The sequence below is a fragment of the Panthera leo genome, chromosome B4 (assembly GCF_018350215.1).
Source record: "Panthera leo isolate Ple1 chromosome B4, P.leo_Ple1_pat1.1, whole genome shotgun sequence".
In the NCBI taxonomy this organism is placed as follows: domain Eukaryota; kingdom Metazoa; phylum Chordata; class Mammalia; order Carnivora; family Felidae; genus Panthera; species Panthera leo.
Window position 1 is genome coordinate 110,204,941 of NC_056685.1, and position 26,509 is coordinate 110,231,449.

Below are 26,509 nucleotides of genomic sequence, written 5' to 3' on the forward strand. Positions count from 1 at the left end.
CTCTAAATAAAGTAACAGCGCGAGAGAGAAAACGTGTGAGATTAAATTGGTCCTCCTCGGCTTTGATCCTGCTTGGCAGAATGATCGATGAATTAAACAAAACACATCTCCCACAAGGGTCTCTTCTCCTGTATCTCCTTACAAGGAACAGCTTAGCTGTTAGAACACACGGACACACATGCCAACTGGTGAGAGTCAAACCTGAAAAGTTTTATACATTTTCAGCAATTATAAGAACAAAATGTAAACTAATCCAAGGTAAAGTGACCATTTGGGGCTATAATATTGCGCAAGATCTGGGTTACTGGGTCAGCCTACGGTCACCTATTTAACATATTAAGTACCTAAAGTATATAATGTAAAAGAACCAAACCACTGTTACGTGTATAAACATTTATAAGGAGAAAATGAACTTACAGATTTAACCTGAGAGGCAAGAAACAAATGCGATCTACTGCAGGGAGAACAGGAATTGCCCATTTCCCCACCATTTGTAAACTGGGAGCAGGAAGTTCAATTCTAGGATTCCTGTTTCCCAAAGGCTCTAATAGGAAGTTCGTGTGTGTGTGTGTGTGTGTGTGTGTGTGTGTGTGTGTGTGTGTGTGTGTTAAGGGGAGGGTTAGTGAGTCATGGGTACCCCTTACACATAAGGAACAGGGAGACTATCTGGATAGGGAAGTGGGGTCATCCATCCTGAATCACTTCCTTAAGACTCAACTACTGTATCTTCTGGCCCACCCCCCATCCTACAGCCCCATGGGAAAGAAGTTTCAGGAGTTTTAAAGTGGAGTTCAACATGAATTCTTTCAGCAAAGTAAGCCAGAGTTACAAAATGGGATTTGGTAGAATTGAAGTAGTACTACTGTCATTATGATAATATAGCTATTTTAAGGGTTACAGAAGATTATGTGTACTAGTCTGGGATTTGACTACCATTTATAAAAGAGTTTTCTCTCAGAAAATGGATTCAGAGTTATAAGCAATTTTTGCCATTTTAGGCATTTTAATATCACTGTCTGTAAATAACTTGGCTATTTGTGGTTGCATTCCAGTAACAAGTTTGATTTCTCCCAGGGGGCCACTCTGCTATGGCCCACAGTGTCTATTGGGACTGCTGTGTAGTTATGACAGATTTGACAAGGTGACGTCCTGGAGGGATCCCCTAATGAAGGTATACAGAGAGAACAGAGGAAGCTTCTGATATTTTTGTCCCCCGACTCCAATGGAAAACTAATGAGCCAGGATGGTGCTATGGAAAATTCCATTACGTATGTTTGGGTAGCCAGATGCCCTGGAATCAAGGCAGCCAAACACCCTGTTTTTCCCCTTCTTTCAAAAAGCCAAATCTTGAATTGAGCCCTTCAGACCACAGGAAGGACCAGGCCCACTACAGCAACAAGCAGAAGCAGGCTACTAGAGAAAGAGGCATCCTGGGATTCCCCACTCACAATCTTTCTCAGGTAGGACGGCCCCTAAAGAAGGTGTTCCAAACAAAGCCATGCTGGAGGAGAGATCTAATTAAAGAGAACTCACCTCACGCTTCCAGAGTATTGTGACTTTTTAACCATTTTAAAAGTCCTTCCCCTCCCTGCTCCAGGACTTTGGCCCCAAAGTCTTATCATCTAAGACATAGAAGCAATCCACTTGCCGGAGGGAGGGGCCTGGTAAAGACCGGGAGGAGAAAGGGACCAGGAGAACTGAGAGCTTCACCTTCTTATGGGGTCAATGTTACCTTGCTTTTGTTATTTCTCATTAATGCAAAGAGCTTAAGAGCCAGCCTTTGGTTCTCTCCATTGATACTGCCATCCCTCTTGCAGAGAAAGAAAAAGGATGTTGTAAGAAAAGGCTTGTTCACACCTTCATAGTTTGGCTCCCAAGAATTTCTATTGCTGCTATCTATGTGGGATCAATGAGATTTGAACTGTCTGCCTCAAGGCCCATATGGTGGGTGTCTGGGGTCAAAGCCCAAGCTAGTAACAAGGCTTTGCTTTTAGTAAAGATTGTTCCAGAAAACTTGTGAGGTAAGGGGGCTCATCTGGACAGGATTTGAGTAATCCCAAATCCCTGGGTTGTTGTTATAATGGTTCTCTCGTTATTATGAAAAGGGTCCATTGTCCAAAATTTATGGGAACTGATTTGTTTGGTTTGACTAATAACACACAACATCTGTTCAAACACAGGACACAAAAAATTGCGCTACAATTTTGCTGAACTACTATTTCGAATGATTCTGCTTATGGGCATCACCATGTCTGTGAACATGGATCTCTTGGTGCTTAGAAAACCTGTAGCTCAGTCTCCCTCCATGATTCAGATTCAAAGCTCACTGTAGGCTTGCCACATTTACTGACCCACAGGCTTGGTGTATCTGACAATTCTAACAATTAATGATGAACACATACATAAGGCATTGTGAGAAATAAGCCCACTGGCCCAATCAAAGGAGGGACATGGAGACTCGGAGCATAGTGAAGTGAGGCTTTAATCAACGTTCTTGCAAGACTGGGTGTCTGAGGGACAGGCACGCTCAGGGAAGTTGCGGCAAACCATTTTTTTCCTAGCATGCAAGTCCTTCCTCTGGTTCCTCATTGGCTGAGTAATAGAGGTTACCGCCTGGGACACAGACAATGCCTATGGCCCATGTCAAGCAGAAAGCAGTCTGACTGGAACAAATGTACATTCCCTGAGGTGACACAGAGACTTTCAGTCCCTCCTCCCTTTGCTCTTTGGCACATGCTCATTGCAAAGCCTGAAAAACAGAGAGGGTAAGAAGAACCAGGAAGTGAAATGTCTAAGGGTTTGGGTTTCCATTGTGTGTGTGTGTGTGGGGGGGGGTCCGTACTTATTTCCAATAGGTTGTAAACCTGTTAACTAGAGAGCACAGCTTTTTTTTTTTTTTTTAATGTTTATCTATTTTTGAGAGAGACAGAGACAGAATGAGAGTGGGTTAGGGACAGAGAGAGAGAGAGGGAGACACAGAATCTGAAGCAGGCCCAGGCTCTGAGCTGTCAGCACAGAGCCTGATGCGAGGCTTGAACTCACGAGCTGTGAGATCAAGACTTGAGCCACCTAGGCGCCCCATGCATAGATAGCACAGCTTTTATTTGGTACTTCTGAAAATACTGCCCTTACTTCTCACAGGCAAGGCTCCAAGTTCATGTGTCTTAACACATTTAAAACCTCACAGAAACCTTCTGAAGGAGGTATTATTATCCTTCATTTGACTGGCAAGTCCAGAGAAATTAAGTAACTCACCCAAGGTCACACAGTTATCCAAGGGCTAATGCTGGGATATAAGCCCAGGAGGTCTGACTCAAAGACTCTCTTTTTAGAAGATGTATAAGGTAATGTCAAAGTAAGAATTTCTTCCAATATTCTTCTCAAATACTGTCTGCAAGGATCTTAAACATCCTTTTAGCTTGGTATATAAAGTTAATTACTTTTACTGTGAAAACCCAATTCCTTTTGGGTAACTTGAACACTTTTATAAGGGAGAATCATGGGATAATACAAGATATGAGAGACACTCATCTCTCAGGACTCCTTCATAGACTTTGGTCTTCCGGCTAGCATGGCCACTTTTTGATTCTTATCCTGAAAACTAGTGTGATCACTTCAAATTTCTCTGGCCATATTCCCCCCAAAAGTCTTACCTCCTTTATGCTACAACTAAAAACATTTACATACTTCTATTATGATACATATTGTAATCCATACATGGTATATATGATAAAATACTATGAGTATTTTATGTATGTATGTGTCTTTTAGAAAGATGTAAGCTCTACAAGAGCTAGTCTTTGTGCATGGCTATCTAAGTGCTATATTGATGAGTGACATCTGACAGCAGCAAATTATGCAAGATCCATATTTTTTACAAAAAAGAAAAAGCAAAACAAAAAAGAACACTGACCATTCATTCTGTAATTTAAAAAATACCTTCAGACTCAGAGGCACAGGACTGAATAGGTGTTTTATATTCAGTTGTTTTTTGAGGTAAGTAGAAAAGACTTTTGTTTCCAACCATGATAATAGCAGATTAGCCCTCCCAACCTAAATAGTTATTATCATAGACAGATTATAGGCGGCAGTTACTTTCAGACATTAGCCAACAGATAGCACAAGAATGTATTCCCTAAGAGAGTAAAAGCACACATGGTGAGTCCCACGATTGTCTTCATTTTCTAGCTAGGAGGTATGGAAGATAGAGCCCAAGGAAAGTTCAACGGTCTCACTTGAGATAGGGTATCAGAGACTGAAGTTCAGGGATGCAGTGGCCACAGTTTGTGGGGCAGGTTTATTTGTGGGAAAGGAGCGGGGCTGAAAAGAAATCTCTGGAGGAATCTCCTTAAGTCACCAGTTAAGAAATAAACTGTACATGGACAGAAAGAGACTTCACAAAACCTGGCAATAAACAACACCTGGGAAGCTATGACCTTGGCATTCAGAGACAAAGGAGCTCTGACAAGCAAGAATGGAGAGATTTTCTAAGCACTCAATATCTCAGAAATTTCACGCCTTAGAAATAAGGCTACTCTCCCTCTTTCCTCCATGAAAGCTTAAAAACAAGACTGACAAGGAAAATAGTCTGCCAGTAATTGAACTGCCTACCTGAACAAAACTCAAAAGTCTCTAAAGGAATGAAACAAAATCTGCTTTCTCAAAAACATAGTATCCATAATATCCAGCATATATTAAAAAAATTACTAGTTATTTAAAGGGAAATGTGACCCATAATCAGGAGAAAAAAGCAGTCAATATACAATAACCCTGAGATGACCTACATGGTGAGATTAGGAGACAAGAACTTTTAGAGCTTTATTAACTACAGTTGGCACTTGAACAATGTGGGGGTAGGGGCATGACCCCCTTGCACAGTTGAAATCTATATATAACTTTTGACTCCCCCAAAACTTAACTACTAATAGCCTGCTAACTGGAAGCCTTACCAATAACAAACAATCGATTAACACATATTTTGTATATCTATCCTGTATTCTCACAATAAAGTAATCCAGAGAAAAAATATTAAGAAAATCATAAGAGAAAATACATTTATAGTTCTGTAAAAAATCCATGTATAAGTGGACCCATGTGGTTCAACCCCATCCTGTTCCATGGTTCCAGGGGCCAAAAAAGAAAATATTATCATAATGAATATGCAGAATGCAAATCTCAGCAGGAAAATAAGAATCAAATGGAAATTCTAGAATGCAAAATACAGACTTAGAAATGAAAAAAATGCACTAGATCCAAACGCAAAGAATGTACAGCACCAAGAGTGAACCCTATGTAAAATATGCACTTCCAATGATTATGATGTGTCCATGTAAGTTCATCAGTTGTAACAAAGTTACCTCTGGTGGGGGGGGGCGAGGGGGATGCTGATAATAGAGGCTGCACATGTGTGGGGGCAGGGAGGGTGTGGGAAATCTCTGTACCTTCTCCTCAATTTTGTATGAATTAAATTTCTATAAAAAAATTAAAAATAGCAAAAAATAAAAATGTACTGGATGAAAAATTTAGCAGCTTACAAATGGCAGAAGAGTCAGGGAACGTGAAAACAGGTAAGTAGAAATTACACATTTTGATGAATAGAGAAAAGAGATCGGGGCAAGGGAAAACAATGAACAAAACCTCTAACATCTGAGATAATATTAAACTACCTAATATATGTGTTATTGGCACGTGTGTGATTAAATATACTATGTAGCACAAAAGATATTTCTCCTATTTTTTTCTTGGTGCTCCAATATTAACTAAGTAGAACATTTCAAGTTAAGATATATATTGTAATTCCTAAAACAACCACAAAATAATAAATTTTAAATTTTACTGAAAACAAAATAATTAAAAAAAATTAACCCAAAATCAACCTGGAAAGGAGAAATAAAGAAATGAGGCAAATAGGAAACAAAATGGTAGACCCAAATCCAACCATATGTTGATATGATGATAATAATAATAATAATAATAATAATAATATAATAACTGTATTAAATATAAATGGATTAAACACTCCAATTAAAAGTCAAAGACTTGCTAAAATAGCAAGGCCCAACTATATACTGTCTACCAGAGATGTACTTTAAAAATAAAGACAATAGATTGGAAAGAAAAAAATATACCATGAAAAAAGTAAGGATAAGAAAAACTGGCTCTACTAATGCAGATAAAATACACTTCAAGACAGAATACTAGCAGAGGTAATGAGGAATATTTCAGTAACAATATAAAGGTCTGTTAATCAGGGAACCCATAATAATAATCAATATAACCACCTAATAATACAGCTTCAAAATATATGAAGTGAAAAACTCATAACCAAAAGGACAAATGGCCAAATCCACAATCTTAAGATTTTTTTTTTTTTTTTAATTTTTTTTTTTTTCAACGTTTTTTATTTATTTTTGGGACAGAGAGAGACAGCATGAACGGGGGAGGAGCAGAGAGAGAGGGAGACACAGAATCGGAAACAGGCTCCAGGCTCCGAGCCATCAGCCCAGAGCCTGACGCGGGGCTCGAACTCACGGACCGCAAGATCGTGACCTGGCTGAAGTCGGACGCTTAACCGACTGCGCCACCCAGGCGCCCCTTAAGATTTTTAATACCCCTCAGTAATTGATAAAAAATTAGACAAAAAAATGTAATAAAGATATTGAAGATCTGAACACTATAACCATTTTGATCAAATTTGAGAATGCTACACTCCGTATTTGAATGATACACATAAAATAAGTCTCAATAAATTTTGAAAGATTACAGTGTATGTTTTCTTTTTTTTTTTTTTTTTTTTTTTTTTTTTTTTATTTTTGGGACAGAGAGAGACAGAGCATGAACGGGGGAGGGGCAGAGAGAGAGGGAGACACAGAATCGGAAACAGGCTCCAGGCTCCGAGCCATCAGCCCAGAGCCCGACGCGGGGCTCGAACTCACGGACCGCGAGATCGTGACCTGGCTGAAGTCGGACGCTTAACCGACTGCGCCACCCAGGCGCCCCTACAGTGTATGTTTTCTGACAACAAAATTTAGAAACCAGTAAGGTACCCAGAAGAACCACATATGTTTAGACATCAAGCAACCATTTTAATATTACCCATTAATCAAAGAATAAATCACATGGATAATTAAAAAATATTTTTGAGGAAATGATGGAAACACAATATATCAAAGTGTATGGGGTGCAACTAAAGTTGTTTACAAGAAAACTTATACCTTTAAGTGCTTATATTAGAAAATTAGAATGGTTTAAAAATCAATGATTAGATTTTTCTACTTGAAGAAAACTAGAAGTAAGCTGAACAAACTCAACCCCAAGTAAAAGGAAATAAGAAAGATTAGAAATCAATGAAATAGGGGCGCCTGGGTGGCTCAGTCGGTGGAGCATCTGACTTCGGCACAGGTCATGATCTCACGGTTCATGGGTTCGAGCCCCGCATCAGGCTCTGTGCTGACAGCTCAGCCTGGAGCTTGCTTTGGATTCTGTGTCTCCCTCTCTCTCTGTCCCTCCCCGACTCGTGCTCTCTCTCTCAAAAATAAACATTAAAAAAATTTAAAAAAAATGACATAATATAAACTAAGAAGCTAAAAGTTGCATCTTTGAAAAGATTAATAAAATTGGTAGTAGAGATCTTAACCCATGTAGTCCGTTCTTAAAACTTTTCAGATCTGACGTGTTATGTAATTCAAAATTTCAGATTTTACAAAGTTCTGTCTTACAAATATTGTATATAATATCCTCATTGAGGTCTGGGTAGCACACTGTAATCAAACACAGTATTTCTGTAGTGAAATCAAGAAATATTCACTTTTGGAAGGAAAAATACTATATATAAGTAGCCTTATCACGGGTCAGGTCCAGTTTTGGTGGCCAAAATTCCTAAACAAATGGATTTTAGAGGTTTTTAAAATTTTTCTGAATTGCAGATTTGTTATGGTGGATTGGTACTAAATTGATTACTCTTATTTACAGGTAGTTCTTCTATGTCCCTGATCATATGACAGTGCCCCATTACGAAGTTTTGAGGGATGATTTTCTTAGCTAAGATCACAGGATGAAGTTCTTCCTCCTACAGCTTCCATGAAACTAGAGGATCAGAATATTTAGTAAAACCCAATGATCTTTATAATGACCTTGCCTGTATTTGAAAAGAGGACATTAGACTTGCACAAAATTGGGTTCTTGGTTAAAAGGAAAGAAATTTCAGGCAAAGCAGCATATTCTCCTCTAAAATAATTTTATAGTAAAATAAAATCATCAAATGTACAAACACATAATAGTAAATACTGTGAATAGTAAATATAAACAAAACTGAAAATATCCTTGGAATTCTATATAACCAACATTTGTACTTTCAATTTTTAAATTCCATTTTTGTCAGGCAAATTTCACATAAAAATGTAAGTTGACAATGAATAAAGCTTAAAAGTATCTAAAATTAATTACACGCCTTATGTAAAATAATTTTAGAAGATTTTGACCCAATTCTCTAAAAATTATTTCCAGTTATAGGGAAACCCACTTATACAAGCCTAATATTTAATTCTGAGGAAGACCATAACAGGAAGAACAGTAACAGAACAGTATTAATAGTAGTAATTGCAGAAATTTCCTTTAAAGCCCATGCAATACTCCTATAGATGCTAACTGGAGTCATGCATGCATTAAATCAGATATATGTACTTACTATTACTGCTACTGCTGTCATTCCTAAGGGAGCTGGCTGCAACAGGGGGTAACATAAATGGTTTTGTGACACTGACCCTGGAATCTAAATAGAAAGCAATAATGTGTCAGTGTTGCATGGCGATTTAATGAATTACAGAGTCCGCAAAAGCCTGAAGTGCAATACCAGAATATTTTCTAGGTCTGCTTCCCAAATCTTGATTATTAAGATCCTATTTATTTCATACCGAGTCCTGTTCTATTTTTATTAAATGCACCACAATCACGTTATAGAACAAGGATTCATTGCTTACATAGGTTAATAAGTATGAGTAACACAAATTGTTGGTAATTGGTCTTCAAAACAAAACAAAACAAAACAAAACAAAACAAAACAGAAAAAGCAATGAAATTAGATTTTGTAATACTGGGACCCAGTGGGAAAAAAGGTTCTTAATACAGAGTAACTACTGAAGATCAGAATTCATGACCCAGAGGCAGACCTTAAGGAAAAGATTTGAAAAGGGTACATTAAGAAGAGTGGAGGTGAAGAATAATATACTTGCACAATGCTAGCAAAGACCAGATAAAAAATATGAGTGACTAATTCCTATATTGTTTACTCACACACAATTCTTATATTTGAAAATGAGGAGTGTTGCTGTGGCTTGAAAACAAACAAATTAACTGATCATTTCTTTCATGCCATTGATATAGGTCTTTGTATTACACATATACACATACATCTTTCTCTAGCTACACATATATTTGAGTCAGAAGTAGATTCTTACCTAAACATTCAAGATTCAAGCTTGCTTTTGACATTTAAATTAGAAATGCTTACATGTCTTACCTTTTTCGGGACTTAATGTTGAAGAAACCACACATTCACTAGTTTTAGATGCCACCATCTCCAAGTCCTTGAAGGCATCAATGGATCTATTAAAAATTCTAAAGAATTCTTCAGGAGTAAAAAGCCTGGGTTCTGGGCTCTTAGATGATTTTTTTACATTCTAGAAGAATAAAAAAAAGGATTGTGTTTTTCAGATAATTTACAGATTTAACTGACGTCAAGGTAATAGATTATAAACATGTCCTCCAAAAACTCAAGTAAAATTGATACTTTTAGACAACTGCTTTAACACACATAATTCAATTGGTACTGCAAGGTAGTGATCCCATCCAGTTAGGTCTGGGGCTCAACTCCAGATAAAAGGAATGGGGTGCTGGTGGGGATGAGTAAGGTGACTAGACATGCTTTAAAATAATTATTCCTCAAAAAAAAAAAAATACCCTTACATAACACATTCTCCAAATAGCCCAAAATTAACAATTCTGATGATACTAAATATTGCCAAGAATATGGAACAAAGGGAACCCATACACTGGTGGAATGATGTAAACTGGCACATTGGATATCCTCTGGTAAAGTAGGACATGTGTCCACTTTGTAACCCAGCAATTCTACTTCTAGGTGAATACTGTAGTGAAGTTCTTGCACATATGCACCAGGAGACATATAAGAAAGTTCTTAGCAGCAGTATTCTATAACCCTTACATCAAACAACAGAAGAGTGGTTTAATAAATATTGGTATATTGAATCAACTCTATAAGCAGGAAAAAAACTGAGTTTCAGCTGTATGCATCAAAGTGAATATAAGTTATAAACAATGCTAAGTGAAAGAACCAAGTTATGAAAGAATAAAGAGTATGATTAATTTCTAGAAGTTCCCCAAGAAAGCAAACTAACACTATAGTTTAGGAATTTGTAAATGCATGATTACGTATAAAGAAAAGCAGGTAATAACAACACCTATGTAGCACTTGCTATATACCACTCTAAGTGCTTTATATAGATTAACTCAATCGCCAAAAAAATTGAGAAATACCAGCTGGGTTCTTGCCAAAGTGCCATGATTAGTAAGTGTACATTCTCCAGTGTTTGGGGTACTCTTCTCGACATCACCATTTACCTAGCACCTAACTCCATCTTTCAAGCTCCAATGGGAGCTTATTTCCTCCGTGACACTGTTCCTGATATGCCCTACTTTTGGGGTCCTTGACCTTGTATCATTGCCCTCAGAACACTATTTGTACTAACAATACGAAAAGACACGTTAACTCTAAGAGGCTATAGATTTTAAGACACACTATTCAGAAATTAGAAAGTAAAGCATAGAAGTGATGAAATACAGTGAGGAGGCTATTAGTATGGTAAGAACTCTCAGTTTGAAACACAGATGGGACTGACATTGGGTCTTGAAGAGTGACTGGAAGATGGATGAGAAGGTAGTATTTGAGTTTTACAGTACAGAACCATGTTTAAAACCTTAGATTTAAGCATCTAGAAGGCCTGTAGGATAAACCCTGAACTGTAAACTCTATGCCAAAGCAGGCCTCCCAAGACCTATCTTATTATAGATGAGGTGTTCTCAAATAAGAATAAGAAACATTTATTAGGATTTATTTTGCCAGACATGGTACTAAGGCATTAATCAGAAATCATCCAATGTCAATTCCATGAGATGCACCCTGTCATTGTCCTCATTTTAGGCATAAAGAAAGTGAGCACAGAGAGGTTAAGTTCGCAAAGCTAATTAGTGACAGAGTCAGGATTTGAACCCTAACACCTCATTTTTAATCTCTGTACTCTGCCTCTTCAATATACTTAGATCTGAAAACACTGCCATGACCACATTCTGAGGCTGGTGACAACGAATCATCAAATGCCCTGGACTGGAGATGTGAAAATGCACTTCATTATTGTGACAGGATTACTATGGATAAAAGGTTAAGTAAGAGTGTTCATTATAGGTAATTTTCCATTTAAAGATAAATGAACATTTGTAACCTAATAGGTAGGTTAGAAGGACTTCACTACCTTCTGAAATAAAGGTGTTTTTTTTTTTCTTACGTTGAGGTGTGAATAAATTTTATTTTTATGTTAAGTAACAACATTTAAGCCTTAATGTAGATTTCAGCATTGCAGGGTAACTACAAACACCTATTCACTGTGCTCATCTGAAAAGAATTTTTAATTAAAAGTCTTTCAATTAAAAACTTCACAAATAGAGACAACCCCACTCTTGCCACTGCCAAAGGGCATAGGTTTTGGAGAAAAGTAGTAAAAAAGGAATCCCAGGGAATACAAAGTTACCTCAGATGAGTGTCCTTCCACGCACTCCACAAGGTCATCCACTATTTTCACAAGTTTGTCTATGATAGAATAATTACTCAAGCCTTCAGAAATATTTGAAAACTTGTCCAGAAGATCAGTCAAGCTGACTGACAACTGTTCCACCATCACGCTTATCCAACAATGACTAGGCTGAAAGAAATTGAAAGAAAGGAAGATAAAATCTCTATGGTCAGTCACCCCTCAAAGACATCAATGTTTTAGTCACTGCGGGATAAAGAATTTCCTTATATCAGAACAGGTCAGATGTTTTGTTTACCTCAGATTTAACATCGGTTTCAAAATTTGCAAATTAATAAAGATCAGAGCCAATATTGATGATGAACAATATTGCTCTCGTATGGAAGTAAACTAAGACAGAGCCAAGTCTTACCCTTGACAAGGTTTACTCACTGTTCTTAGAAAAGCTTTAGCACAGGAGTTAAAAAAAAAAAACAAAACTGTAGGAGAGAGCCCTAGCCTTCAAGGAACTTGCAGTCTTTTGGTGAACTGAAATAATAAGCAATGGATTAAAAATAGCCTGTTTTTCCAAACTGCTTGATAGATTTCAAGGTTTCTCTACACATAAATTCATGTGGGTCTTTAAAAATCAAACAACAATCATGGCAGGAATGTGGTCTGAGAGAGAAGCACTTTTGCCTTAGCAGCAGGACCAGCCACATAACTTGTGGGTCCAAGGACAAAATGAAAATACATTTATTGTTCAAAAAGTTATTCAAAGCTGACTAATTACAAGATGGTGACAGTAAAGCATTAAACCAAGCACAGAGTCCTGCCCATGATGCTAGCTCTGCCCATTGGTTAGAAGCTCAAATCTTAAGAGTCAGGTATAACTGGGTTTGTTTTGGGCTGAGAAACTCCAGGCAAGCCACGTAAATTCTCTGAACCTCTCTTGGATGGGAATGGGAATAATGGAACAAGGTAGTTATGGGGAGATAATGTACATAATTTGTAAGTTTTATGAAGGCAGTTTTTTTTTTTTTTATAAAAGCTTGTTCCCCATGGTGTCCCTATGGCCTAGAACTGTGTCTGGCATGTGAAAGTTGCTCAGAAATTATTTGCTGAACAGATGCATGAGTGAAGAAAAAAATACATGAGAAAAAAATTACTCTGTCAGGGATCTATACTTTATGTAAAGAGCCAGATAATATGTTAGACTTGGCATGCTAAGAGGCAAAAATAAAGGATATTATGCAGGTACATATATAGAAAGAAAATTTCTACAAAACTTTTATTACAGAAAATATAATTGAATATAATTTCTTTTGCATAATAACCAAATTTAATCTTTTTTAGTACAGGTCTACCAATAAAATTAATGGAATTCTTTATTTTGGGTCAGCATTTGGTGTGGTTGGGCCTCACAGCATTCTCTATTATCAAACAGACCACAAATGTCCATCTGTAAAAACTAATCTCAGTTAGCTGGCCATATAAAACCAGGTACAGACTGGATCTGACCTACAGGGCATAGTTTCCCAACCTTGGCTATGAATGGTTCTGGGCCAGTAGAGGTTTAGATTATTAGGAAAAAACCTCCTTGATACATTAAAATGGATTTCAGGATTTTTTAAATTAGTGCGGCGTTACTTAAAATAATTACTTAAGTTCATATATATTCTGTATTTTAATGTTATGTTTTCTCACAAGGATCTTTTAAGTAGAAGCTCTGATTTTTTTTCTTTAATCTGCTAAAATGTAACAAGTGAGGGAAAAAAGATTGGGAATGGCTACAATTGCCATAGCTTATGTGATCCTAAATTATTTAAAATAACTTCTGCTGTAATAAATATATTATAATCACAGGGAGTAACTGATGCCACATAAAATGAATCAAACCACTAAATCCGATTTCTACCAGCAGAATATCTCTAAGGGAAGGCCAAGTAATTTATCCTAAATTAGGATATTTGGGGGCCATCTATTCATTTAACAGAACAGTTTTAATTAATAGAACGCAGCTAAAAAGGAGACTGGTTTATCTACAGAATGGTAAGCCCCAATTCCTGGAAGCACTAAATGACATTCAAAACTTTCAGGAGTGTTGGCTCTGGCTTCAGAAAAGTAGAATAAACAAACCCCCAAATGGGAATTAGTTCAATTAGGCCATTTCACTCAACTCATCAACCAAGTTCTCAAAGACTATGTGTTTCCAAAGTATGTTCAGAATGGATTCTTTGTTTTGTTTACTCAGTGCTTATCCCAAGCACATGCAAGTTCACATTCACATCATTCGCACGTCTTTTTCCAAGATGTCAGTCTTTCCTACAGGGCTTAATCACTCTCCAAGTCTCCCACCATTTAGGCAGTGATAATTCCCTTTTAGATAGCCAGCCCTATCAGCAAGGGGCACATTTCCTAGGATACGGGACACAGCATATCCTGGAAATACTGTTTGAAGGGTATTTATAGGGCAGGGAAGCCTTCCCCAATTAGTTCATTCTGTTGTAATTGTGCAAATTTTACTGTGGCAAGAAGATTTTAGGTGTTGGGTCTCTTCAAACTCTGTCATTATTCCGCTTTATAAATATTCTTGCCTATCCTTCCCCTCAGATCTTCTGATGTGGAAGAACCAAAATCAAGTTCCCTTAATCTGAAATAAGGTATTCATTTAGTTTCTGCAATCTTTGCCTTAAGTGAGGTTTTTTCTTTTTTGTGGTTAAAGTAGAAAAAAAAATTGTTTATAGGTTTCTTATATTTAAACCTGGGAACTCTGGGGGTGCTTATTGCTACCACTTCTGTTTATCTCTATTTTCAGCTGAACTCTAGGTTTGCATTATGCATTCAAGTTCTCATTTAGCTATGACGACTCCCTCATGGCCACCCACGTTCTGTCCACATACCTAATCAACAGCTGAGGCAATCAACTTTTTCCAGGAAAATCCTCAAGCCTAAACTTGTAATTTCTTACAGTGAAATCATGGCAATCCAACAATCTAATCTTAGCCAAATCTGCCCCTTTAACATGAATTCATCAATAGCCAATACGAAATTTCTGTACTACACTGCTGAAAAACACATCTCTAAACATCTTATAAGTTGTATTTCATTCATTATTCATTCTTGCAATAATTTTCTTGGAAAAAACTGTACAATTCAGACTTCTATCTTTTCATTAATTTGTTCAAAGAGTTACATGTTAGGATTTTAGGATTCTTGGACTTATTTTTTTTATTTAAAAAAAAATTAATGTTTATTTTTGAGAGAGAGAGACTGAGACAGAGTGTGAGTGGGGGAGGGCCTGAGAGAGGGAGACACAGAATTGGAAGCAAGCTCCAGGCTCTGAGCTATCAGCACAGAGCCCAATGTGCGGCTCAAACCACAAACCACGAGCCGTGAAAACATGACCTGAGCCAAAGTCGGACACCTAACTGACTGAGCCACCCAGGCACCCCAGGATTCTTGGACTTATTAAAGATAGATCTGAGGTTAAAAAAAAATCTATCAAATATCGGCCAGTTTTGACCTGTCTCCCTGCAAAAAAGAAAACCAGTTCTGACTATATCATCAAGCAGTTCCATATTTTCTTTTTAATTAAATATAGTCAATGATTTGCAAAAGAGAACAAAATACAGTAAGCTAATATTTCATTTGTGAGATGACAGACCTGTTTTTTTTTTTTTTTGACTGATTCCAAGATTATGATTAGGAAATGGATGATTTAAGGCTATGGGGCTCCCAAATGTAATCTTTTCCTTTGCCTTAATAACAGGCATTATTGTCACACTTTCTTAGCCTTCAGAGACAATTTTAAGCTCAAACAGTTCCATATAAATATTAACTCACAACATGCATTAGAAGAATGTAAGATATAAATAATGTTCTCTATTTTACTAACAGAAGAATGTGAAGAATTAGGAAAGTTGATAAAGCCACAGAGGAGTTCAATGAAGTGATGTAAAAAGTACCTTTCAAATTCTTAAAGTACATATAACTTAATGTTCGACTCACCCACATACATACAAAAAGAAATACAATCCTTGCTTTGAAGGGGAAAATCCAGGGCCGCCTGGGTGGCTCAGTCAGTTAAGTGATTGACTTTGGCTCAGGTCATGATCTCACAGTTCATGGGTTTCAGCCCCGCAAGGAGCTTTGTGCTGACAGCTCTGAGCCTGGAACCTGCTTCAGATTCTGTGTCTCCCTCTCTCTCTGCCCCTCCCCCACTTGTAGTCTGCCTCTATCAAAAAAAAAAAAAAAAAATTAAAAAAATAATAAATAAAATAAAAATGAAAGGGAAAATCTATCTGGGTTTTCCTTAACTCCATACTCTCAATTTCTTATCTTCTTTCTTGGTAGCTTCCATCTTACATTTTCTGGGTTAATTACAGCAACTCTGGATAAAACCACTGGGAAAGATATGCTTTCAATTCCTATATAACACATATCATTCTAGAATGCTAAGTTAGTCAATGATAATGCATCAATATCCTTAACGGGCTACCACGCCCCTACCCTTGAAGATTTGCTTAAAACTGTGAACCTCCTGTAAGTGATTTTTTTTTTTAAGTTTAAAGTGTGTGAGCTGGGGAGAGGGGCAGAGGAAGGGAGGGACAGGGAGAGGGAGAGAGGGGGGTAGAGAGAGAGAGAAAAGTCCTAAGCAGGCTCCATGCTCAGCACGGAGCCAGATGTGGGGCTCCATCCCACAACTCTGGGATCACAACAGTAGCTGAAATCAAGAGTGGGGTGCTCAACCGAGCCATCTGGGTACCCCTAAGGGATTTTAAAGTTTATAGCATCATGACTAAGTTGATGATTTAACTAAATGATTAAATGAAAGATATAAAAACTATTATACTTAAAAACATTCTAAACTAGGAATACTACTGCTTCTAAAGATCAATAATGAAAAAATCCATGCACATTCTAAAACCACACATATTTAAAATACATAATATACGAATATATGAAATAGATAACATATGATATGTGATATAACACCTCTGCAATCCCAGAACTGATACATTTGAGACCCTGGCTGAAATTGTGTGTTTTAAAAACATCCTAGTGGGTGCCTGGGTGGCTCAGTCGGTTGAGCATCGACTTGGGCTGAGGTCATGATCTCACCGTTCATGAGTTGAGCCCCAGATAGGGCTTTCTGCTGTCAGCACAGAGCCTGCTTCAGATCCTGTTCCCCACCCTCTCTCTGCCCCTTCCCAACTTGCAGATGAGCTCTCTCTCAAAAATAAACATTAAAAAAATAAAAATTTAAAAAACAAACATCCTGGGGACTTACTGAGTCTGCCATACTTTCTCTTCTCTGTCCTCTGCTTCATTCAAGAAATTGTTCTGCTTTATTAGCTGAAAGAACCTGACACATTATTCTGCATCAATCTTGGATGCAGAGGGAGTCTCTAAGAGCAGTCACCATTAGCTTTATAGAATCAGAAGGTGAAAGTGGACACAATGTACTGTAAATTTCTTCATGCAAGCACTTGGCGCTTCTTTCCATTTGGTAGCTATTTGAAGACAGATACCTGTGTGCTTCCTTACTGGGTCTAAGGTTGGTATCTGCGTTGTGAGAGTTCCTGACAAAGGAGCTGGGGTAATGTATCTGTTAGGATTCTTACAGAGAAACAGCACTGGCTCATAACCATGAGCCCTCTGAGGAATATTCACAAGAAGCATACACTCAGTCTTCTATTCCAACTAATCTAATTACTAGCATTACCGCCCACTTAGATTGTTTTTGTTTTCTTTTCTTTAATGTGTGTGTGCCAGTATTAGAGGTATGAATGCCCAAGGCACAAAGCATTCCTTTGTTTCCTCTCCTGTTTCCAGCATTTCCCTTCTGAGAAATCAAAAGAACCTAGAGCCACGCCATTAGAATCACAATAGTTTGGATCTGGAAGGAATACCGAAGACCACCTGGTCCAGCCCCATAATTTCACAGATGGGAATGCCAAGACTTAGAGCAATGACGTGATTGTCCAAGGTTGTACAATAAATTTAAAACAGAAACATTACAAAACCGAGACTCCCAAGCACTCACTTAGTTCTTTTGTCAGTGATACAAAGCACATACAGCTGCAGCATTTCTTCTGCCAGGTTGTCTATGAGTCTTGTGGTCTCACATCTAGACCAGACTATACTGGCCCTTGGACTCAATTAAGACATCTCTTGGGAACGGAAATGGTTCCGTCTTATTTCAATGAATTCAGAGTCTACTGATGAAAATAAATTTCTCCGAGCCAATGGTCACAACCAAACGGCAAATGCCAATTGCCTTTAGTGGCCTTTCTTTATCCTCCTTCTGGTATTTACTCTTAAAGGCTAGAGAACTGACACTCCCCTGCTACTCAAAAACATTCCACAGCAGGCAAATTTCAAACATTTCTATAAAAGCACTTTGCAAAAGCAGTGTGTGCTCACATTAGTAGTGTGGAATCTCTAAAATCTTAACTCCCTTTTGGAGGAGCCGGGTTTTGTCAGGATTTATTTTGGTCTTCTCCCTAAACAATTTGGGTCTTCGGTATTTACTTTAGGCATCTAACTTTGCATTTTCTTGCTTGAATTAAAGTGATGTAGCAACTTTAACCTGATTAAGATGGTAATCAGCCCACATACTATAAATATGTGTTGTTTCCCATGGCCTATAAATGGTCCCTGAGCCAGACACAAAATAGCACAGTGAGGAAGGAACAGCACAGAGAGGTGAGGGCAGAAAGGATGAACGAGAGGTTCGGTGTTTAGTCTTAACTGTTAACACACTTTGTGATTTCAGTCAAGTCACTTCGTCTATTCAGAGCTTCAATTTCTCCATAGACTAAAGGGGTCATAAAATACAGGGGCTATTAGCCACCTGTGGCTACTGATCGCTCAAAATGTGGCTAGTATAAAGCACTAACATTTTATTTTACTTACTTTTAATTTGTTTACATTTAAAAATCAATACTTGATTCAATGACTGAAAAATTTTTAAGTATATTTAGAAAATCTTAGGTTTGTGAATCTGCACTTTCAACTGTAAACTTTATGAAAATCTAAACATGGAGTAAATATTTCTGATGAAAATTTAACGTCTGCACTGAAATGTGCTGTAGCTATGAAATACACTGTGGATTTTGAATAACATGAAAAATGTAAAATTCCATTAATTTATATTGATAGGGTAAAATGATATTTTGGATATATCGTAGTAAAGAGAGAGAGAGAGAGAGAGAGAGAGAGAGAGAGAGAGAAGCCCAAGTAGGCTCCACGCTCAGCACGAACCCAATGAGGGGCTCCATACCACGACCTTGGGATCATGACCTGAGCTGAAATCAAGACTCAGCCGCTCAACTGACTGAGCCATCCAGGTGCCCCATGTCCCCCCCCTTTAACTTTTTAAAATGTGGCTACTGAACAATTTTTAAGATTATATATATAGCTTTCATTATGTTTCTACTAGACAGCAGTGGTCTAGATATTCTGAACAGCATCTTAACATAATCACTAAAGATGGACGCTGCCTGTAGTTTGAGTACACAAAAGAGCCACTTAAAAATAGTTTTGGGATGCCTGGGTGGCTCCAGAGTCAGCTGAGCCTGCTTAAGATTCTTTCCACCGCCCCCCCCCCTTACTTATGTGCTCTCTCTAAAAATAAATAAAAATAAATTAAAAAAAAGACAATCTTCTTAGAATTAGTATTTAATGTTATGTTTTATTCATTTGATTAACATTTTATACCTATTCTTTTTAAATAAATACTTATTCTTTTTTTTTTTTTTTATTTTTATTTTTTTTTAATTTTTTTTTTTTTAATAAATACTTATTCTATGGGAGATAGAAGTAGATAACTACAGTGTCTGCTTGGCTGATTTCATCTATTTCTACAGGAAGTACTTCTAACCATAGGGTTGCCCCTCAGGAATCATACTCACAACTAGTGAAGTTGCTCTGTGGCCATAACTGATTGGACAACTGGCTGGAGTCCCTTCATGAAGCCTGGCTGCATCCTTGCCCTTTAACTTGGAATGCTACTCTTCAGTATCCTTATAACCGGAACTTTTTCTTTCTTTCTTTCCTCTTTAGAATTAAGTTTGAATTCATTACTGTTAGTGAGAACCAAAGAACTCTAAACAAATGAAGATGGACCTTTCAAGATTTGGAAATCAAGACATTTTTTTGCCACAGTTAAATGCTAACTGGTAAGCAGTTTCTGAGTAACTACTATCTGCTTGAAAGGTGAGGAAATATAAAGGAGTGAAAGATTTGATCCCTAATCATTAGACAAATAAAATACAGTAAAAAGAGAAAACATAAGAAAATAATGATAGCATCTGACAATGTATAGATCTTATATCTTGGGCTTTTCCTATCTTAATTATTTCTCACAACACTTTGAGACAAATATATAACACATACAATTTTAAATAGCTAGGTGAGAAATAATATGATCAGGTACCCAAAATGAGTTGTTTTTGGACAAGTTCTATAAAAATTCAGAGATGATGAACTAAAAGGTAAAGTCTACAGATCAGACACCATCTTGGTATTCCTGACCACTGCATCCCCCGAGGCAAGCAGAGTAGGGGTGAAGCCAGTTTTACTGGATGATGCAGGGAAGAGAGCATGGAACAGTAGGAACTAGCCCTGGTGAGAAAGGTAGATCTCACCCTGATCTTGGACAAGAGGCCATGGAGAAGATGCTTTTAGCTGTGAGACACTGCAGGATTCTACAGGTAGAATTGGGATGGCTGGATGGAAGGGGAAAGGACATCCCTGGCCAAGGGAAGTAGCACTGAGCAAAGTCAGAGTTGAGAATAAGCAATGTAATTTTAGGAGGCAGGGATGCATCTAGCTGGGGTGGCTGGTTTGTGTTGGGCAAAAATAGGTATTAAGATGAGGTGGTTAGGAGGAGGCAAGATTATGAAGATTATGAACATTAGATTCAGGAATTTGGCTTTCAGCCTTTAGTTACTGGGAACAGTGAGAATGTTCTTGAATATGGAAATGACTCAGTGAAAGCGGTTGGACAGAAGCCTCAAGAAAACCATGATTCCTAAAAATTGCATAATACGTGGGGTGGCTCAGTTGGTTGAGTGTCCGACTCAGCTCAGGTCATGATCTCATAGTTCGTGAGGTTGAGCTCCTTGTCAGGCTCTGTGCTGACAGCTTGGAGCCTGGGGCCTGCGGCCTGCTTCAGATTCTGTGTCTCCCTCTCTCTCCACCCCTCCTTCACTCACATTCTCTCTCTCCCTCTCTCTCAAAAATAAACGTAAAAAAACCCTTAAAAATTGAATACCTCATATCTAAGATTTTTAATAAAATACACATATCTAAAAAAAAGACAGCAATGATATTGAAGTGCAGGTATTGTGTGAGGAGTTACAGGCACTCAACACAATAATCTCATGTACTCTACTCAGGTCAAATTTGCTCCTTAGAGAAATTACATGAGATGACATGGGAACTTCTTCGTCACTTTCAGCAGGGATTTATTAAGTGCCTATTGTTCATCACGCACTGAAGACATAAGAGCAAACATCGACAAATCCTGCCTTACAGATGTTTACAGGCGTTAAGTAGAAGGTTATCAATTAAATAAATCCGCAGATAAATGGAAAACTGCTATTTTGAAGGATGTTACAAAAAGAGTTTCCAACAGGAGGATTTGGCTTCTTCGAGGAAGAAGGGGAAGGCTCCCTTAAAGAAGTGAAATTGAAAGCAAGAGTCAGAAGTTGCCGGAATCAAAGGACTACTCAGGTACACAGAAAGCCGTGTGCAGAGGAACAGTGGCAACAGAAAACACGTGAGGATGTGCGGCTAAAAGAGGACTTGGAAAGGGGCCAGATCATGAGAATCTTGAAGGTGTTATTTAAGGAGCTCCTTTTTCTGTTTCCTAAGAGCAACAGGCACACAGACATCAAAGTGTATGAAGAAGGAGGGGTAAAATAATCAGGTGTGTTTGTTTTTTTTTAATTACTCTGTCTACTCAAGAAGAGTCAAAACCTCAAATGAGAAGTCCTGAAATGGCAAGGGAGATGGGAAGAGCCCAGAGGCCGCAGGGCCGGGTAGAGAAAGGTGGGGAGAATTGAGAATGGGAATCCTGGACACGAGGGTGAAGGTGCTAAAGGGAAGGTGGCCTGCAGGCTTATTGTTACATATTGCCAAGGGCTTCTTTGTTTAACCCTGCCTTTGAAAATAGAAACTGATGTGGCAAAGACTGGTTTAGGTAAGAATCGTCAATACATACTCAATTTATGGGATAAACTTTGATGAAGAACCGTACATGGTCTTAAAACATCTCCCCAAATATTGCTTCTGAGTTGCTCATGAGTAAACACACAGAAACAGTGTAACACCTTAATCAGGTGATCCAAACAGCGCCACGAAGGGGGAAGATGGACACTGTGTGCCTCCGGGTATGATAACCTGAGGATGCTTCATCACGTATATAGCATTCATGGCTTGGAACACATAACCTGAATATAACAGTCATCAAGAAACACGAATCAAGTGTCTCAGAGACACACGTTTTACTTAAAGAGGAGGGCTGTGTTACTCAAAAATCTCAGTGTCATAAAGACAAAAGAAAGGCTGAGGAACTCTTAAAGCAGACTGGTGGGCTTAAAACAGTACAAATTTATGATGTTACAATTGTTGAGGTCAGATCCAACTCCAGGCTGTTTAGGCTCAAATCAAGGTGTGCACGTGGGCTGGTTTATTCAAAGGGGCTCTTCAGGAGAATTATTTTCCTTGCCCTCTTCAGCCTTTGGAGGCCACCACCTGCGTCCCTTGGCCCGTGGCCCCTTCCCCATCTTCAAAGCCAATGGCGTAACATCTTCTAATCACTCTCTCTGGCTCTAATACTTCTGCCTCCCTCATATAAGGATTCATGTGATTAGAATAGAACAATCTGGATAATTTCAGATAGCTTAAGGACTTAGAGATGGGGCATTTAATTATATCTGCAAAATCCCTTTTTACATGTAAGGTGATATGGTCACAGCATGGGACATCTTTGGGAGACATTTGGCCGTCTCACACCTGATGTAAAAATGCAAGCCATTATCCTAGCCTGGATCTTGTACTAGAGGAAAATACTAAAAAGATACAGCCAATAGATTTAAGTATTTTAGTTATTGCTAAATTTACTGAAGTTGACAACCATACTGTGGTTACAAAGGAGAAAAGCCTTTACTTAGGAAACACACACTGAAGCATGTAGCGGTAAACATCCCTTATATATACAAGTGATTCGATGAGTTCAGAAAAACAATAACACACACGCTTGCACATTTACTTTAGTAAAGTAAATGAGGCAAAATGTTAAAAGTAGACGAATACGCATTAAAGAGTTTGTGAGTGTATTTGGAATACTCACAACTTTTCTGTAAGTTTGGAATTATTTCCAAATAAAAAGTTAAAGCTGATAAATCTATAATTAAAAATGGATAAATCTTCTTTTTACTCAAATACCATAAGCAAGTCATAATATATATCATTTTATAAACATTGGGATAACAGCAGATGTGGGGCACAAATTCAGCAATCCAATTTTTGGTCTTTCTGCAATAACGTCACTGGTAAATGAAAGGATCAGAAATGTTTAGGATTTTTAAGGTTAGTGACTTAAAATCCTAACAGTCTGGCAATATTACAGTTTCAAGAGCTTAAGACAGAATTGGTGATTATCATCAGGTTTAAATACCAACTGGCTGGTAGCACCCTGCTATTTGTGAGAAGGAAACTCCTAGGTAATTTTCTAAGAGGTCCCTTAGAAAAGTACCTCCCCTCCCCCCACCATTTTCAGGAGTACTTAGCAGAATTTTAAAGCAAAACTACAACAATAAAGCGTATTCTATTCTAGAGCCACCTTCTGCCCGGTGCTTCAAGACGGAATTTTATTGCCGTGGCCCCAGACAATCTTTCTGGTGCTCATTCTGATTCCTACTCCACCCTTTATTGTTTAAAGACAAAATATAACGCAGCTGGGTCTCTGACCACTGACAAATAATCACTGGCCTCTCCACTGGGAAACTCCTCTGGTCTTGGCAGAAACTAACATTTTAAAATAAAGGTAAAACAAAGTGTAAGACCCCGTTTCTACCCAAAGCCTTATGCACGAGCTTATTTTTCTTGCCAACTGTGGTAGCCAAGAACAAAGTTTCTCCAGTTGTGCCAGGACGGTGTGCCAAGATCAAATAATAGTGGACTTTTCTCAATTACAGAAACAAGAAAAAAAAAAAACGTGGCAACGAATCAGCTTTATTTTTGCAAGTTTGGCTCTTGCTACCACAGCCCATACTAAAATGTGTGACTGAGCACAACCTAGGATTTTATCAGCACAAAGTAATCTATTTTGTTATTTTCAATTTAACATGAAAAGCTGCATGATTTCTTTGAGTTTGGCAATCGCAGACCTAAATGCTTCTGTCAGGAGCAGGGTGCACCTTTATTACTTACGTGTTTCACTTAGGACACCCTCCCTTGCTATTGATGACTAGAGGTTTCTTTTTAAGACTGTCACTTTTTAGTTGGATAACCCTGGGCAAAATGCTTATAAACCTCAGTGTGTCATTTGTAAAACAAGAACCCATACAAATCACAGAAGCTGTCTTGCCTTCCTTGAAGGGTTTTTCTAACCATCCAAAGAAATAAATATGTGAAATCATCGTTAAAAAAAAAAAAAAAAAAAAAAGCATTATGAAAAGGCTAGATAGTCCCCCTCAACTAGTTATTAAATTTTTTGCACATAAAGCTAATTGATGTGTTTGTTCCTTAAAATGTCTGCCAAAGGGCTGGCTCCAGAACTTTTCCTAACAAATACTGTACCTGCTGCCTGAGTGATCGACTGAATAGATGAATTAACTTTCAAGCTGCTATGATTTTACATTCCTATTTGAAAAGAACTCCCCCTAATTCAGTGGAACAGACACTAACCTAAACTTGAGGGTATCTGGTTCAACATGAAGAAACACATTCGAAGGAGTTCTAAGGAACTTTAGATAGCTCGTGCTAAAATGTTTACTTTCTTAATGAAAATTGGCCTTTGACATTCTCTTGAAAATAAACTTATAGTCTTTGAATGACTTTTTAAGCACACTTAGTGATGTAACACACTTCAAATGGTCATCATTTTGATTGACTAAGCCACAAAAAGTATTCAAAGCCTAAGACAACTTGCACAGGGTGGATTTATAATAAGCATTTCATAAATCGTGGAAAGATGTTTACTTGCAGAGTAACCCAAATGATTTTAAATTAAGTCAAGGAACACAATCCAGTAGTTAAAATGAATCATCGTGGATCGGCGCATTATAGGTCAAAGGCATGTCACAAAATATAGGCAAGTTGCAAAGTGGTATATGTACTACAGTGCAATTAACATAAATATGAAAATATGCAAAAAATACAGTATCTTCTGTATGGGTGCATAGTTTGCTAAATATGAAAGAGCAGGCAGAGTTACTATGCACTGTTGCACTCAACACAACTCCTCAGGCCATGACTTGAAAACACATGGTAGAATGAAAGATTCCAGCTCAAAATACTTGTTCCTAAGAGTCAAATTGCCTGTACGAGACAAAGTGGGGACCACTGGAGATAGGAAAGAGGCATGGTAGTATTTATAATGTTTCATTAAAAATACACATTTATGGAGCGCCTGGGTGGCTCAGTCAGTCGAGTGCCCAACTCTTGATTTCAGCTCAGGTCATGATCTCATGGTTCATGGGTTTGAGCCCCACACTGGGCTCTTTGTTGACAGCACAGAGCCTGCTTGGGATTCTCTCTCTTTGGCCCTCCTCTGCTCTCGCTTGCTCAAAAAAAAAAAAAAAAGCCAAAAACAAAACTATGCAAGTCAAATTCCAAAAATACCTTCTTCAAATACTAACAGTCAGTAAACTCCTAAATGGCAGATAATTTCCTGTCTCAATAGAATGTTCTCATCTCTTTTGTCAGCTCTGAAAAAGAAACGCAGAAATGTACAGTTTACATACCAAAACATCCATCCCGGGGACATATTTGAGGGCTATCTTATAGTCTTTTGGAAGATTTGCCACCTACAGAGACCAGAAGAAAAACAAAGAAGGAAAAAAAATCCATGAGAAAATTCATATATATCAATTAATCATTATTTTTAATGGTTTGGAGGAAAACACATACACACGTGTGATATCGTTGTTAAGTTACCACTGAATTTCAATATTTACATAGTGATTTTCCTTTCTTGATTTCCCTTTGTAATCACAGGCACTCTCAAAAAAAAAAAAAAAAAAAGGAAGTGACCATACAAGTCTTTTGGACTCCAAATTCAATAATGAGTGGCTAAGTATAATCCATTGAATTTTGGAAACCTCTAAATTTCAATTTTTACCTGTGGTCTTGGAACTCCCTCCCAGGACTAGTTTCCTACTGTTTCACCAAAGAATCAATAATATGATGTGTCTTCTTTGTTTTGGGTTCTTTTGCCAGTGGTTTTCAAAGCGATGTGTCAACATCACCAGGGAACCTGCTAGACATGTAACTTCTCAGACCACATCAGACCTACTGAATCTTACTTAACAAATTCTCTAGATGACTTTGATGCAAGTTTGAGAATTTATTGATCCTAGAAAAAAATGTCAGTGAAACTTCCAAAGAACTACTACTTATGAGATCCAAGTGCTTTCTAACCTAACTTGTAAAGATTCAGTTCTGTGAGAGAGCTTAATCTGCTTCCCCAG

General features: G+C 37.8%; 1 protein-coding gene across 5 annotated transcripts in view; it reads right to left on the reverse strand.

Moving 5' to 3' along the window:
• KITLG (KIT ligand) overlaps positions 1-26,509 on the reverse strand; it is an 81,301-nt gene that overhangs the window by 10,415 nt on the left and 44,377 nt on the right. For 4 of the 5 annotated variants that reach the window (XM_042947326.1, XM_042947329.1, XM_042947327.1 and 1 more), the window contains 4 exons: positions 25,784-25,846; positions 11,823-11,993; positions 9,518-9,677; positions 8,687-8,770 (listed from right to left, as the gene is read on the reverse strand). In XM_042947326.1, coding sequence (XP_042803260.1) covers positions 8,687-8,770; positions 9,518-9,677; positions 11,823-11,993; positions 25,784-25,846 — 478 coding nt within the window. The remainder of the gene's footprint in view (positions 1-8,686; positions 8,771-9,517; positions 9,678-11,822; positions 11,994-25,783; positions 25,847-26,509) is intronic. The other variant, XM_042947330.1, reaches the window with a different exon arrangement.